Consider the following 15794-nt stretch of genomic DNA (forward strand, 5'->3'; position numbering starts at 1 on the left):
TGTGTATATATATGGGAATGGCTGGGGAGAGCTCAGTATCTGAGAATAAACACTTTTTAGATGTACTTTGCCTAACCTGAAGAACTGATACAATATCTGTATTTAAATACTTTTATTTTCATTTCACAAAGAAAGCAACAGTGTTTGCAGTTAAACATGCCTTTCAGTCAGTGCTGGTCATATGCAAAACAAGAAATATAAAGAAAAATAAGCTTTTCCCTTATACAAGTGAAACAATACAATTTGCAGATACAACATTATATATACACATACTATTTTCAAAGTCTTCCACAAAAAACAGATTAGGATCAAATTTAGAATTCCACCCATAAACTCAGACTTAAGGAACTGAAGTTTCTACCCGTGTTTAAATACAAAAAAATGTAATACCTTTGTAAGTTCCCAAGTAATTACTTTCCAAAGTATTTGAAAGAGACTATTCTTCACAGCAATAGGGAACACTTGGCTTTAATCAAGACAGCTGTGAGACTAAGGTTTGTCTCAATGCGAGTTTGCTGATTAATCCGAATGTTTCAATTACACTGCAATTCTCATTGTATACACGCACACACAAGCGTATTATTGTACTGATGATTTATACAGCTCGACTTCTGCAGTATTTCTTTGAGCTAAGCCATGACCTTTACTTCCTTTGAAGTATTTCAAATTAAGAACTGTTCAGAAATATCACTAATGACTACCATGACTAACTCCAAAAACATGGCCCTTTCTCTTTTATTTATGATCAAAGTTAAATGTCTCATGAATAAACTTTTTTTTTTCTGCAGCAGCAGGTATAAGAAATAGCAATGTTACTAGGCTAATTTTTCAACACATTCCTGAGAGTTTGATATGGTAAATAACATTTCTTTGAGCATTTTCTAGGAGTCCTATCACTCAATGTTTCTTAAATATCAATATGACAAATCTTTGCCATGGAATAGAATTATTAAAAATGTGAAAATAAAACAAAGCTAAGATGCTGGAAAAGAGGGAGGTTTGCAAATGCATTTTCTTTGATGCAGACAAGTGTGTAGTCATAACATTTACCATGTGGTGGATGAAAAGACAACGTGAAATATGATATAAGAACACTGAGAGCAAACAGGCCTAAGCACATGAAATGCATACAGAAACACAAGGCTAATGAGGCAGCATTAGCTTAAATTTCTGAGTACAACTGAAGATAGCATCTAACAACGATACAGACACTGAAGGGAGAAGGGAAAAAAGAACAGGAATGGTCTAGTTAGTTAATGGAGAACTGAGGAAAGAGACTCAGCCACACAAAAGAGTTCTGGGTAAGAAAGGGCCAATTTGCCCTGACACATATGTTGAAAGATGGAAAGTACTTGCCCCTCTAATTCTTTCTGGGATCATGTTGTCAGTCACTGGAGCAGTTGGCAATTACTCAAAAGATTCATTCTAAGAATAAAAACAATTTCTCCTGGATATACAAGAACATGCTACTGACAAAACTGCAACAGAATTCTGGAGATTAGAGTTCCAGATCTCACACAGACACTATTCTTAATGGATCTTGAAATGAGTTGTCGGGAGTACTATTATAAGCTCATGAGCTTCAGTGGCTTACCTTCAATCCACAAAGACCTTTAAACACACTTTTACTCAGCACTGTCCTCTACTTTTATGGTACTTACAAAACTACAAGTCACTTTTCACCAACTGGGTTTAACTCACCACTAGAAATATTGGATCTGATTAGCTCTTAAACTCAACCATTTCTAAGTGTCCTCTCTCATCGTATTTGCTGTATGCCTATTACCTATCATCACACATGGTGTCCCAGGCTGCATCTTCCAGCCAGATGCCCAAGACATCATGAGTCTTTATTTTTCCTGCATACAGGTAGCTAGAGTCCTGCAAAGGACTAATTATTAAAGGGAAATAATGGGGGCAAATGGGAAATTTACATATATATGTGTTATGCATTTGCATCCTTAAGGTATATATCCTAGAGAACACAGAATTATCACAGGACAACATTACTATCTACCTCTAAACAAGGGAATATGTGAGAAAGGATGTGCTCTGTCAGATTCTTAAACTCAATTTTTATTATGCCCTTTATAGCCATTGAAAGAACTCAGCACAAAATCAAATAAAGGAAAACTCTGTATACTAAGAATATTCTCTTGTCAAAAATAAACCTTCAAAATAAGTAAATAATGTACAACTAACTATTGTACTCACTATCGCCAATATAGGCAATATGGGAAAGGGGAGATGGGAGGTATGTCATACATTGATCCTCAATTTTCATTAGGTACCCATTTATCCATGCAAAGGACATGGGACCTAATCAGTAACATAAAAATATTTATATATATATATATATATTTAAAAGCATAAACCCTGTCCCTTTTCCCTAAGTACTACCCACCTAAACAAACCCCCCAAACCCCTAAGTTATAAAATTATTGCCTCTGCAGGCAACAAGGGAAGGGGAGCAGTGGAGAATTATCATACGTCTGGACCTCCATGTTCATTAAGTATCTACAAGTCCCAGCAAAGTAATGGGCTATGTGAAATAATACACAGAATATAGCAAATATTTATATACATTAAAAACATATGTACACCCAGACACCCCCCCACAAACAGACAGACAAACACCTATTCTACCATTGCCCACTAGGCAATAAGGGACAGGGAGTGTGGAGAGTTTTCATAGAGTCAATCTCAGCACTCATTAAGTACCTGTTAATAAACAGTCATGCCAAAACCCAGGCTCAAAATGATATTAACACAACAAAGGGGAAAAAGCATTTCCACAGCTAAATATATATACATGGTTACCTTTTTCGTTAGCAAGCCCACTTCCCATTATTAAAAAACCCAAACAAACAAACAAAAAGCAAGCAAGTCCGGTAGTACTCATACACCACTACACTACAGTACAGGCCTCTGGGTTTATACTTTTGTCTTTTCAAACACAAAAACAGGTTGGGAATGAATGACTGAAAAAATCTGTCAAACTTTTATGTACATTCAAAAGAGTAAAACCCAGCCGGGCATGGTGGCACATGCCTTTAATCCCAGCCCTTGGGAGGCAGAGGTAGATGGATCTCTGTGAGATTGAGGCCAGCCTGGTCCACATAATGACTTCCAGGTTGGGACTAGAGACACCCTACCAAAAACAAAACAAAACAAAACCAAACAACAACAACAACAACAAAAAAACAACAAAAAACCGAACTACTCCACCCCACCCTTGCCAAAGAAGCGAACAACTACTCTACTAGCCATTGCCCAGACAGGCAATAAGGGAAGGGGAAAGGGGAGAGTTTTTCATAGAATGAACCTCAATTTTCCTTATGTACCTAACTGTCCACAGACAAACCCAGGTACACAATGAATTAACAGAAAAAAAGGATAAAAATATTTATATACATATTTAAAGTATATACATAGCCACCCTTCTGGGTGGGGTAGAATTAGAAAATCTATACTACTCTGTAACTATTGCCCACAGAGGCAATGAGGAAAGGGGAAAAGAGGAAGTTTTCATACATCCGGACCTCCATATTTCATTAGGTACCTGTATGCCCATGCAAAGGACTCAGTACAAAATGAAGTAATAAAAACTATATACATTTTAAGAGTACATATCCTGCCCTTAGTCCCCTCTAAGCCTTAAAAAAAAAAGAAAAAGAAAGAAAAGAAAATCCCTCAACTACTTGGAAGGTATTGCCCACATAGACAAAACAGGCAAGGAAGGAGACTGTTAAGACCCAGAGCTCCATGGTTCATCAGGAAACTATAAGTCCAAGTGCAAGACAGGCAACCAATGAATGCAGTGACAAAGAAGAAAAAGTATGTGCTCAGGGAAAGCATAGCCAGGCCCGCCACCCCAACACAGGAACAGGCCCAAAGCATTACCTACTCTACTAGATACTGCTTGCACCTATATATACTTTAAAAGATTATACCCGTGCCTACAAACTAATTTCTCTAACAAAAAAATGCTTTTCAAAAAAAACTCAAATTTCAAACTACTTTAAAAAGTACTGCCCATAGGCAATAAGGGAAAGGGAAAGGGGACACTGTTATACATGTGGAACTCCATGGACCACTGGGTACTTTTCAGTCTGTGTACCCAATGTATTAATACAATATAGTACATATTTTATTAATGTATACATTGATACAAGAACATATATGCAGACATTAGGTACAATTCCCCGCACCCCTCCTCCAATATAACTACTCCATTCTTATTGCCCAGCAGGTGGGAAGAACAGGTGACTGTCACACTTCCAGTCTTCCACATGTCACCAGGTACTTTCACATCCACTTGAAAGACACAGTATAAAATGAATTAGTAATACAAAATAGTAGCAAGTACATTTATACAACTGGGCACATACTCTACTTTCGCCCACATTCTCAAACAAGACAAACTATTAGCTATTCCCTCAAAAGGCATCAAGGAAAAGTAAAAAGCTCTGTCATATTCAGTTGTAATGTTCATTAAGCATATAGCATCTATGTAAAGAAACAAAGATAAATATAAAAAGTAGAATAGCATCTATAATGTGCTTGAATGAGATAACCCAAATTCCTAAGACTAGACCACAGCAACAGCCACTGCCTGCCACTAATGTTACTGCCCATCCATGCATCCATGTGGACCTGCAGCATTTACATGCATGTCCACAAGAAGAATGTATGAGGGCAGCACTAAATACGTCATAAATAGCAGCAAAATCATTTCTACACCTTTAAAAGGAGCTACCCCTTTTCCCTCCCCTAAACTACCAATGCTTTTAAAAAAGAAAACCAAATAACTACTCTGTAGCTACTGCCCACAATAGGCAATATGAAGAGAGGAGAGGGATTTTCATAGGACAGTATTTTACCCTTCACCAGGACAAAATTTACAAAATGAAATATAAAAACATACCAAAATACATGTGCACATTTAAAAAATATGTATCAAACCCCTCCCCACCAAAACCCCAAACCCTCTAAAAGCCAATCACCTATCCTACTAGTCATTGCCCAGGGAGGCAATAAAGGATGTGGAGAAGAGATTCATCATGTTATTCGACTTCCACTTTTCATTTTGTACTTCTTTGCCATTGCAGAGATTGAAGAAAATAGAAACACAAAACCCATCAAAAATATATACTTTAGTTTAAAAAAAAATACAAACAGAGGTGAGGGGAGAGAAAGTTTTTGTTTTGTTTTGTTTTTTAAAAAAGAATGAATTCCAGTATAAACAAGTAAGGCAAAGGTGAGAAGCGCTACATCATTACCTATAATCCCAAATTCCTAGAGGCCTACAGAGGTAAACCCATGCCTACTTTTGAAATCAGCTCAGGAACTGCTGTCCTTGGGGATGGCACACCTGCAATACACTATACCCTCCCTGGAGCCCACGGAACACATGGGCTTACATAAGTGCTCATCAGCCTGGTTGCAGATTATAGTTCCAGATGCTTTAGATTTAAGTAGACTCTTAAAATCCAATTCAATAACAGGCTATCAGTCACCCAACAAACTCAGCACTGAATTTTAGTTTCTTCCTGATATGCAGAAAGGACTGTTTGGTGCCCAGTAACTGGAGCTGCTGGACTTGCTCTCTATACCCAGGACTCTTCTGCAGCTTTTGTTGCAATGGTGGCCAAAGTCTCATAGAATGAAAACACATATGACAAAGAAAATCAGTGAAGTAGAACCTGTGATAGCAAAAAAGCTCGTGAACACTGAAGCAATGACAAATACAGTTTCATTTTAAAAGTCACATAAATAGAAAGAGACAGAAGAAGGCACAAGCTTCTGACGGGAAGCCGTCCTTACTTTCACGTTATTAGAAAAACTTCACACTAACAAAATAAACTCTACTAATCTAATTTCTACTTTCATAACCTTTCAGATCTCCAAATCAAATTTTCTTTTCACAGACCTAGAGTTCCAATTCTAGTTTTCCTAATGATCTAGTATGATGTGCCTTTCATGATACATTCAAGTGCACACTTTCTCTGTAACGAGCAGAATGCTTGTTCAACTGCTACTCAATAGTGTCAGGCATATGTGCTTATACTAAAAGCATACTCTGACTTCTGTGCTTTAACATGAACAGATTAAATTAGGGAGGAGGGGAATCTGAATGCTACCAATACTATAAATAAACTTACATTTTTAACTTTGAGTTAGTTCTAAGAGGTCCCACATAAGTGAATTAGCAAAGCATGAAGACTTAACAGAATTCTGTTGGAAAATTAAAGTGAGGCCTCCTATAAATAAAACTGCAAATATTATGGCTCCAAGGTCATGAATAGCCTTGATCAGCAGTGGATTAAGAATTACCTCTTTTTTAGCCTATTATTTTCATAAGGTTTTATTTAGAACACCACATATAACATGCATTCATACTCAAAAGTTATCTAATGTAAGACAAGATTTGCCATATGCAGTTACATACACTTTAGGGCAATGCACAATGGATAATGGGTAGGGTAGTCTGAAGAACCTGAACTGATGTTGAAAGTAGCAAAAGTTAAACTTTGTATCAAAGTGTAATTTAGTAATAGAACATGGGAGGAAAAAAGCAACCAAACCCTCTTAAGAGTTAGTGTTTTTCCTTCACTCTGACAATACAAAACCCCACTAAATTTCAACAGCAACTAAACTATCATTCATTTACCAACGTACAAGGAGAATAAAGATCTACAATTACCCATTTCGGTAAGACATCAAGATGATTCTGTGATTCTCAGGAATAATATTTTCTACTCAAAAACAGATAAATGCTCAGAAAAGACTAAATTGGGAGGAAACATACTAGGACTAAAGCAGGCTATTTTTCAGCTTGCCAGTCATTAAAATTTTGTTATATAAAAATATTTTCATAAAATAAACTATAACTTTGTATACAACTCCACATATTCTAACTTTATATCAGCTGAATATAAAAGGTGGCCTTTCCTACTGTCTGACTCTGTGGAGTGTTTTAAGTGCTCATAAATGAGTAACTCCCTTTGTATGTACAGAGACAATGCTTCCAAACAAAATATAGAGTTCTCATGAGTTATCAGGAAGAAAACTTCTCTCCTAAGAATCAAAGAAACACAACAATCTAGAAATAAGTCTGCATAGCTCAAAAGGTTCAAGTACAGCATTTCTTCCTCAGAAGGAGTGAAAATGTTTTCAGTTTGGATACCCCCTCACTGTTCTTTTGCTTGTTCCTTGTCTATTCAATGTTAGTTTGGCCATCATAAAAGAAAAACTAATTTTTTTAACAGTGGCAAAAACTTCAAAGCCCACCGTACTAAACATTAATTCAACTTATTCCTGTCCCACCTTCTTTTTGTTCCTATGGTGAACTTCAAATTAAAAAAAAATTCTTGAAGGCCCTATCATATAAATGCTTCCAATATACCACTATAACATATAAAATGAAAATCCATGCATGGGTATGATTTACAGGGAGTGGTATGACTTGTGAGGTTAAACTTAAACAATTATTACATTCTTGGTGTTCAAAGTTATGACAAAAACACCAGTGCTTAACAGAACCAAGTGTTCTTCCACAAATATAGAAATATTCACCTGTAGCATAAGGTCTATCTAGGGCAGGACCAGTGATGGTGTACAGATTTGGGGATACTGACATTCATCAATAAAGTACTTATCATTAAAGCTAATTCAGTTTGAATATTTTCCTATAGTAATGCTATAAAAGATGAAACAGAAAAGTAAATGTATTTTGAAAGTTGAATTTTTCAGCTGTTCAATAAAACAACAAAAAGATAAATTCTGTAGCACCTGGCTATTCTGCAGGAAGTTTAATAGTCGCAGATATTAAGATTTTTTTTTTAAGAAAAGTCAAGAACACACAGAACCCCCGATCAGAGTAGACCTGCACACCTGAGATCAGTTGTCTACAGCTGCATCTTCACTGTCTTCTCACTACACTACAAGCCTAGCTACCACATTCTGGGTGCATCTATCAACAGGAAGCAACCAGTGCTGACAAATCGGCGGCCTGCAAACACGGCAGTTTTTATGACAGACCTTCCCCGGTTTCACTGTGTCAGCAGTTTCTGGACACTGACCAAATCTGATTTTTTTCTCCATTTGTATGTTCAAAGAAAAATGACTCACTTTTTTTTTGTAGCTGGCAGGCATACAGGTGAATACAATTTTGTAATAAATAACTACATACTGCCTACGGGCATTTTAGAAAAGACATGAAAAGTACATTTGGGCCCTGAGCTAGCTAGAACTAACAGTGCAAACAACTTCAGCAGCGGTCCCGGCTTCACCTCAACTTTTGCAAAAGCAGCAGAGCCCAAGTTCACAGCTCTCTGAAGTGGGGGGCAGAAGGTCACTGTCATACTACAGCCACCACGTCAGAGCTTTCAGATTCTTCTCCATCCACTGGATGTTCAGCTGAATGACTTCCAAAGCCTCCTGGACGCAACGAAGCCGGAAGGTTGCCTCTGACTGATTTTCAAAGAATGCCTGGACCTGTAAGTTCCACAAAGTATTTTAAACAAGAAAAGGGCAGTAAGTTTCAGGTTACTCTGATCAGCCTTTTGAAATAAGTTTTAACTTTGTGACAGCAATGCTGATACTTAGATGTACTTTAACAATCCGAGTATCTACATGGAAATGTCAGTAAAGGACGGTCATTTATGAAGAGCTTTTAAATAAGAAAACACTCTTTGTGCCTACTACTACCACAGTATATCTGTTCCTTCCTTTATCGACTACTTCCTACTTCATTCTTTACTATTTACTATGAAGATACAAAAAGAATTCTGAAGAAATCTACAATTAGTCTTGGTAAGTAAATTCATCTTTTAAATGAAATTCCTCAAAACAGTTTCACTATCACTTCAATTATTTCTACCCAGGGGACAGCAAGTAGTGCTGGGAATGGGATCAGAATTTTACCTCCTCACTGCATATGCAGACCTCTAAAAATAATATCAGTGCAGAATTATTAACATTGATGAAGGTAGGCAGAAGAGACTGAATGAAAAGCCTCCCATTTACTTAACAGAGCAGCCTAAGGGGAGAGGGCTACTCAGTTACCCTGCTAGTATTTTCTATCACCAACCTCAGACAAATGTGCCTTTGTTGCAAACAAGTGAGTTGATCCAGCAACAATACTTTGCACGGTATAGGACCCCAGATGGAACCTGAAGAAACACAAATACAAGAGAAAAGAATGAGGCAGCTGATGACAACCAAAGCACTGTTCTAGAGAGGGAAGGGATTGCTTTAATGCAAAGGCAGAGTGGGGTCTTCCTCTTGGAACCGGAGCCCAAGGTGTCGGTACATCACTACACACTTATGCCACTGGATAAGAAAGGAGGTAGGAGTTTAGGATTGTCAGATAAATTTTTAATTTAATTCTCCAGATAACCTACACTCAGAAATATCATTACTGCTTTAATTTTGTCCTTTTTTTTCTTTTACCACCGCAGAGCAAAGGCCCAAACACAGGACCTAGCACTTGTAGCCAAACACTCTACCACTGAGCTAAATCTACAATCCCTCATTATTACTTTAAAAGAGGAAGAAAGAAGTCTCTTATCTAGCTAACTGATTCCTTAACGATAAAGACTGTGATACCTTGATGATAAAGAGATATTTCCAACATGCACAACTAAACAGCTATTTTGAAAGTCAATGACTGTACTGAGAGGAACAACCTGGTGTCAGGAATGCCTAGACTTGATTAGTGTTTGAATGGAACACCACTGCTTATTGACCTATGTTCTAGAATGTTTATAAATACAGAAAATCCTGGTATCTAAGAAGTGTTTCTCCTCTTACAGCAAATCCTAACTTGGGTGATCCAGCAAGACTGAGAGCTCTTTCCACACATACACACAGCCAGAGAAAACTATGGCAGTCATTCATTCTCTGAGAAACTTACTTATGTACAAGCTTATTCCAGTTCTCTTTCACAAAATCCCATGCCAACAAGTGTCCAGGAAAGTGTCTGCCCACTGTTCTAATTATATGTGACAACTTCTGTGTTCGGATGATATCTCCATCAAGGCTACTTTTCATTAACCTGAAGAACAAAACAGATTTAGCCTTCAAAAAAACTATTCATGAAGAAATGACTGAACTTAACTTGGTATTGGGTTCCTATATAAAGTTCTGTATCAATTCAAGGTTAAGTAGGGCTGGAATAGACTAGTCTACACAGAAAAAACTCACCACATTTAAAAAAATTATTATTTTTATTTCATGTGCAATGAGCATATTGCCTCATGTATGTAAGTGCACCCGTGTCGTACAATGCCCACGGAGATTGGAAGAGGGCTTTGGATTCCCTGGAACTGGAGTTAGGGATGGCTGTTAGCCACCATGTGGGTGCTGGGAATTGAGCCTGGGTCCTCTACAAGAGCAGTCAGTGCCCTTAACTGCTGAGCTATTTCTCCAGTCCTTCACCAGTTTTTACATAATAATAGTTTGTGATACAGGAAGAAAACTTTTTTGGAATTTATTACAGTTTCGAAGACTGGTACATTTTTCTGGTGTAATCCGAGTAGGTAGAGATATAACTACTCTAAAAACCTGGGCTGTTTAAATGATTTGACAATAATGATGGGAAGACATCTCAATACATACTTTTATTTTTTGTTTTTTGACAGGGTTTCCTTAGCCCCAGCCTGGCTGGAACTCACTATATAGACCAGGCTGGCCTTGATCTCACAGAGATCCACCTGCCTTTGCCTCCTGAGTGCTGGGATTAAAGGCATGAGCTACCATACCAGACACTCAATACATATTATTAGTACTTCAACAGAACTAAGCTATGAAGTGGGCATATATTATCTATTTCTATTTTATCATAAAAACACTTGATATTACACAATCACCCCATAGTTTGCAGCTAATAAGCACTGAAGCAGTTTTTAGCTACTATGCTATACCATTTGCTTATACTGAGGCAAATATACAACACCAAAAGAACATGAAAAATTTCTTAGGGAGAAAAATTCAAATGCAACAAGTTGTGATAGGTCACATTATAACAGAGCCATACTGTGGAATATACCATGTAGCCAAAAAAGAGATGACGTAGATTTTTATGAAGCAACTTGGCAAATCTTAGGAGTGATAATTTACTAAAAAGAATGGTATAAACCACTGGGTATAGGCTCAACCTACTTTTTAAAAACATGGTTAAATACTTATATATACACTGATGTATCCACAGGAGAGTATCTCATGTCTGTAATGCCTGAGACCAGAGGTTTCCACTTCAGAGCTTTTCAGGTTAGAAATTCTGAACCTGTGTATTTCTACATGTAAATAAACAGGCTGATATTGGTCCTATTAACAGATGAGGGAGAAAAACAAAGGGAAGGATTCTGAGAAATACTTTCACATTTTGCTCTATAAACTCAGGTGTTGTATGAATAGTTATAATTGGAATTTATCATGTTTTGTGCTTAGGTCAGAGGCTGCTCACTGCTTTAAAGAAAATGCTTATTTACAGAGCATCTTTTAGAAAGTGGGTTTGGGCAGGGGCTAAGGGTGTCTCTGGGACATTTATGATTTATCTGAGGGAACTTATGTAAGAGAAGCAATGTGACTGAGGTGCTCCCTCCTCTACACCTGGTATGGGTTCAACGGCTGTGTTCTAAGCTCCAGGAACTTTCAAATTTCCCTTGGCCACCTGAGCCACTCTGCCTGTTCTTCCTGTCAGCTCTTACTGCCTTTCTTTCCCCATGTGAAGCTCTCAATTCTCACTGGAATTATAAAAAAGACTGACAAATTCACAGAAAGACAGAACTTATAGCTGGGTGTGGTAGTGCAAGCCTTTAGTCCCAGCACTCGGGAGGCAAGATGCAGGCAGATCTCTGTGAGTTCAAGACCAGCCGAGTCTATATAGCAAGTTCTAGGTCAGCTGGGGCTACAGGAAGACATTGTCTTAAAAAGGAAAAAAAAAAAAAAAGATAGAACTTATAAGCTTTTATAGCTTTTTCTGAAGTATCAGCATTTTCAAAATGGCAGTTGGACCAGAGCAATGACCCAAAAGAATGTGGTATTAACAGCAGAGTTCAATACATCATTTCCCAACAGGGAGCAGGTGGGGTTGTGATTCCTAATGTCTCCAAATCTCTTGAACAAAGTTTATTCTGCACATCTGTAAAGGTTCAATCCCCAAGATGAAGCCAAGCCCATACAAGCTCCTCTCCACACTGTCCAGGTTAGATCTGGCTTATGACAGAAAGGAGGCAAAGGGAGAACTCGAGAAAATGAATTCCTGTCCTAAGAGCCAAGTGCTTTTTATCTTCAGTTTTTTTCTATCATGTTTCTTGAGTGGTTCCATACCAGTAAAGTCTCCGTACATCCTCTGAGCTGGCAAGAGCTTCAAGTATTTTATTCTTCTCTGCTTCAGAGCCCACAGTGGTATACATACTTAAGAGGAATGACCAGCCTTTCTCAGTTTTGGCTCCAACTTTGAACACAGTTGTCATGACATCAGTAGGGAGGCTGCAAAGTAGAAAATGATGGATGAGAATAACAACAACAAAAAAGGCTGGCAGGACTACAAAAGGAAGGGTTTGACTGGTGGTATTTTAGGGTCACATTAAGTAATAGCTATAAATTTTTACAAAATTTAGAGTTAAGAAAAAAGTTAATTCCAGCTGTGTGTGGTGGCACATGCTTTTTAATCCTAGCACTCGGGAGGCAGAGGCAGGTGGATCTCTGTGAGTTAGGAGGCTAGCATGGTCTACACAGTGACCTCTTGTCTCAAAACCAATCCAAACCAAAAATCCAAACCAAACCAGAAAATGTATTGGCACAAATGTGAAAAATTGGAATGTTTATGCCCTGTTAATGGGAATGTAAAATGGCACAGCTACTATGGAAAACAAGATAGCATAGAAGTTCCTTAAAAATTAAAAATAGAAGCTGGGTGTGGTGGCGCACGCCTTTGAACCCAGCACTTAGGAGGCACAGGCAGGTGGATCTCTGTGAGTTCAAGGCCAGCCTGGTCTGGTCTACATAGTGGGTTCCAGGCCAGCTGGGGCTACAGGGAGACCCTGTCTCAAAAAGACAAAAAAAAAAAAAAGGGAAGAGAGAGCTGGGGAAATCAGTCAGTAAAGTGCTTATCATGCAAGCATGAGGACCTAAGTTTGATCCTCAGAATCTGCATAATAGAGTTAGAGGGGTGGCATGTACCCGTGGTGAGACAGAGGCAGGGAGATCCCTAGGGGTCTCCCAGACAAGTCTACTCAGTGAGCTCCAGGCCAATGAATGACACTGTCTCAAAAAACAAGGTGAACAGTGTTTCTGAGGAATAATACCAGAGGTTGCCCCTTAGCCTCCATGAAAATGTGTATTCATATAAATACACACACACATACACACACACACACACACACACACACACACATACTGGCATTCCCTATGGCCTGGCAATACCAATTTTGCATATATATCCACAAGAATTGAAGACAGATTTGCAAAATCTATTTGTATGTGGACATTCATGACAGTACTATTCACAATGGCCAAGAGGGGAAGCAATTCGAAGGCCATGAAGAGATGCATAGAAAATATGGTATATGCACATGGTAGACTATTATTCCTTCCTTCCTTAAGAACAAATGAATGTTAACATGCGTGAGCCTTGAAGACATTGTGCTAAATAAAATGAATCAGTTATAGAAGGACAAGTACGATCCAATTTCACTTTTATGAGGTATCTAGCAGGGTCAAACTCATGGAAAAACAAAGCAAGGCAGTAGGTGCCAGGGACTATGGAGAGGGGAGTGTGGAGAGTTGTTTAGTGAGCACATAGTTCTGGTTTTGCAAGAGTACAAAAGTTCTGGAGACCTGTGTACTATAATTTGAATGTACTTAACCCTACTTACTTGTAAACTAAAAAAAAGGTTAAGATGGCCAATTTTATATGTATTCTTCCACAATTAAAAAATAAATTCTTGTGAATAAGATAATACGAAGTTCATCTAAATCAACAGTTTTGTGATCTTCACAATCCAGGCTAAGATCTTGGCTTCAGCATACAACGTGAGGAAAAGGGGAGGAAAGGAATTAATTTGAGCAGCTATGCATTTCACCTCTGACTTCCATTCGATGCCATCCAATCATCAAACAGCCTTGTGGCAACAGTTGTACAGTTCTCTAGGTTGTGGGTACAGGCAAATTCCAGTAAGGCTGATCGAAGCTCTCGCATGGATGGCGTGCCTTCATCAGTCCAAGTTTGTTGGTGGATTTGGATCTGGAGCAATTTATATACTCTTATCTACAGAGATAAAATTGATTATAATGGGCTATCAGTAATAATTCAAACAATCAGGAAAATCAGAACACCCAAATGTCTTTCCCCCAAAATTTATCCAAGTTAGAAACAAAAAAAAGCACAGATTTTACTTAAAGTCCACATTCAGCTGGTATTAAATCACTCACTATCAAAACTACAGACAAAGAGGACTTACAATAATATATCTCAATTCAGAAAGTGTTAGTCATGTCTATGTAGCAGAGAACCTTTATTCTGTACTTGACTAGAGTTGTTTTCCTGCCAAAAGTAACACCTAGAACTCCTGAATTTCCTAACATTATGACTTTAGAGTCTACAAGCCCGCAAAGTAAAGAAACATACTACTATGCTAGTATACTACTACTTCTTCTTGAATAATGGTCTCATTACTCAGCCCAGCTCGCCTTGAATGCAGGATCCTGTTGTTGAGATTACAGGTCTGTGTCATCATGTTCAGTTAAAAACACAGTTTTTACTCATGATTAATGTTTAAACAGTTCCAAATCCAATATTAAAAGTGTAGCTAATGTATCATCTAGTTTGAAGTGGGAAAAATTTAATCTAACAAGAAAATGAAGTCTATAGGGAAGAATAGCAGTTTACAGTCTATTTATTATCAGTTTTTAACATCAAACATACAGAAAAAATGCAAGAACAGATGTACACTGAATATCCATATGCTACTCATCTATTTATCCATTTCTAATATTTGCTTGTTTGCTTTGTGTATGTAATACATATATGCTTTTTTGTTTTAGCTGAACTGTATGAGAGTAAGCTATAGATATCGTATATATGCCCAGTCTGCACATAAACAAAATACCTTATCACACTTCAGAAAATGGACAATTATTCAATAACATCATCTGTTGTCCTACCCAGGCCACACTGCAGTTATTTCTTAATGGGAAGTCATTGTAAAATATACTTGCTATATTATGGAATCAGCAAACAACTTTTTCATCACTCTCCTCAACAAAAACAAAAAAGCAGCCAGGTGTGGTGGCACATGCCATTAATCCCAACACTCAGGAGGCAGAGGCAAGTGGATCTCAGTGAGTTCAAGGCCAGCCTGGTCTACAGAGTGAGTTCCAGGCCAGCTGGGGCTACAGGGAGACCCTGACTCAAAAGGACCAAAAAGAATAAAAAAAAGCTAAAATGAACTAAAAATAAAATGCAATATTAAATAAAAATAAAAGCATAAAAGCTATTTACTATATGTGGAAGCACTGGGAGGGGAAGTATATGTAAGACTTAACATCATAAGAAATATGCACTTACAAAATCCAATAGAGTGGGAAAATTATGATATAAAATGCTTATGAAGTTTTTTTTTTTTTTTCTGTAAAGAAAATCTTCAATCTATATAAGGAGGATCAAGATTTTAAAAATTTAGAGGTATCTCCTCTCCCCTGGATGTCAGCACCAGGATGTTTCTCCCCATCATTTGATGTCATTGCCATCATCATACCTCATTACAAGTAATCAAATATCATAG

The 15794-nt window shown here is 37.7% G+C and overlaps 1 protein-coding gene across 1 annotated transcript in view; it reads right to left on the bottom strand.

Annotated features, from left to right (window-relative positions):
- Positions 1-97: 97 nt before the first annotated feature.
- The window catches only part of Lnpep (leucyl and cystinyl aminopeptidase), a 113258-nt gene continuing 97561 nt past the window's right edge, over positions 98-15794 (bottom strand). The window contains exons 14-18 of the mRNA XM_008830542.3: positions 14094-14278; positions 12337-12498; positions 9920-10060; positions 9095-9176; positions 98-8499 (exon numbers count right to left, since the gene is read on the bottom strand). Of these exons, the coding sequence (XP_008828764.1) occupies positions 8368-8499; positions 9095-9176; positions 9920-10060; positions 12337-12498; positions 14094-14278 (702 nt within the window). The 3' untranslated portion in view covers positions 98-8367. The remainder of the gene's footprint in view (positions 8500-9094; positions 9177-9919; positions 10061-12336; positions 12499-14093; positions 14279-15794) is intronic.

Source organism: Nannospalax galili, unplaced genomic scaffold, assembly GCF_000622305.1.
Source record: "Nannospalax galili isolate Female #2095 unplaced genomic scaffold, S.galili_v1.0 scaffold1014, whole genome shotgun sequence".
Lineage (NCBI taxonomy): Eukaryota > Metazoa > Chordata > Mammalia > Rodentia > Spalacidae > Nannospalax > Nannospalax galili.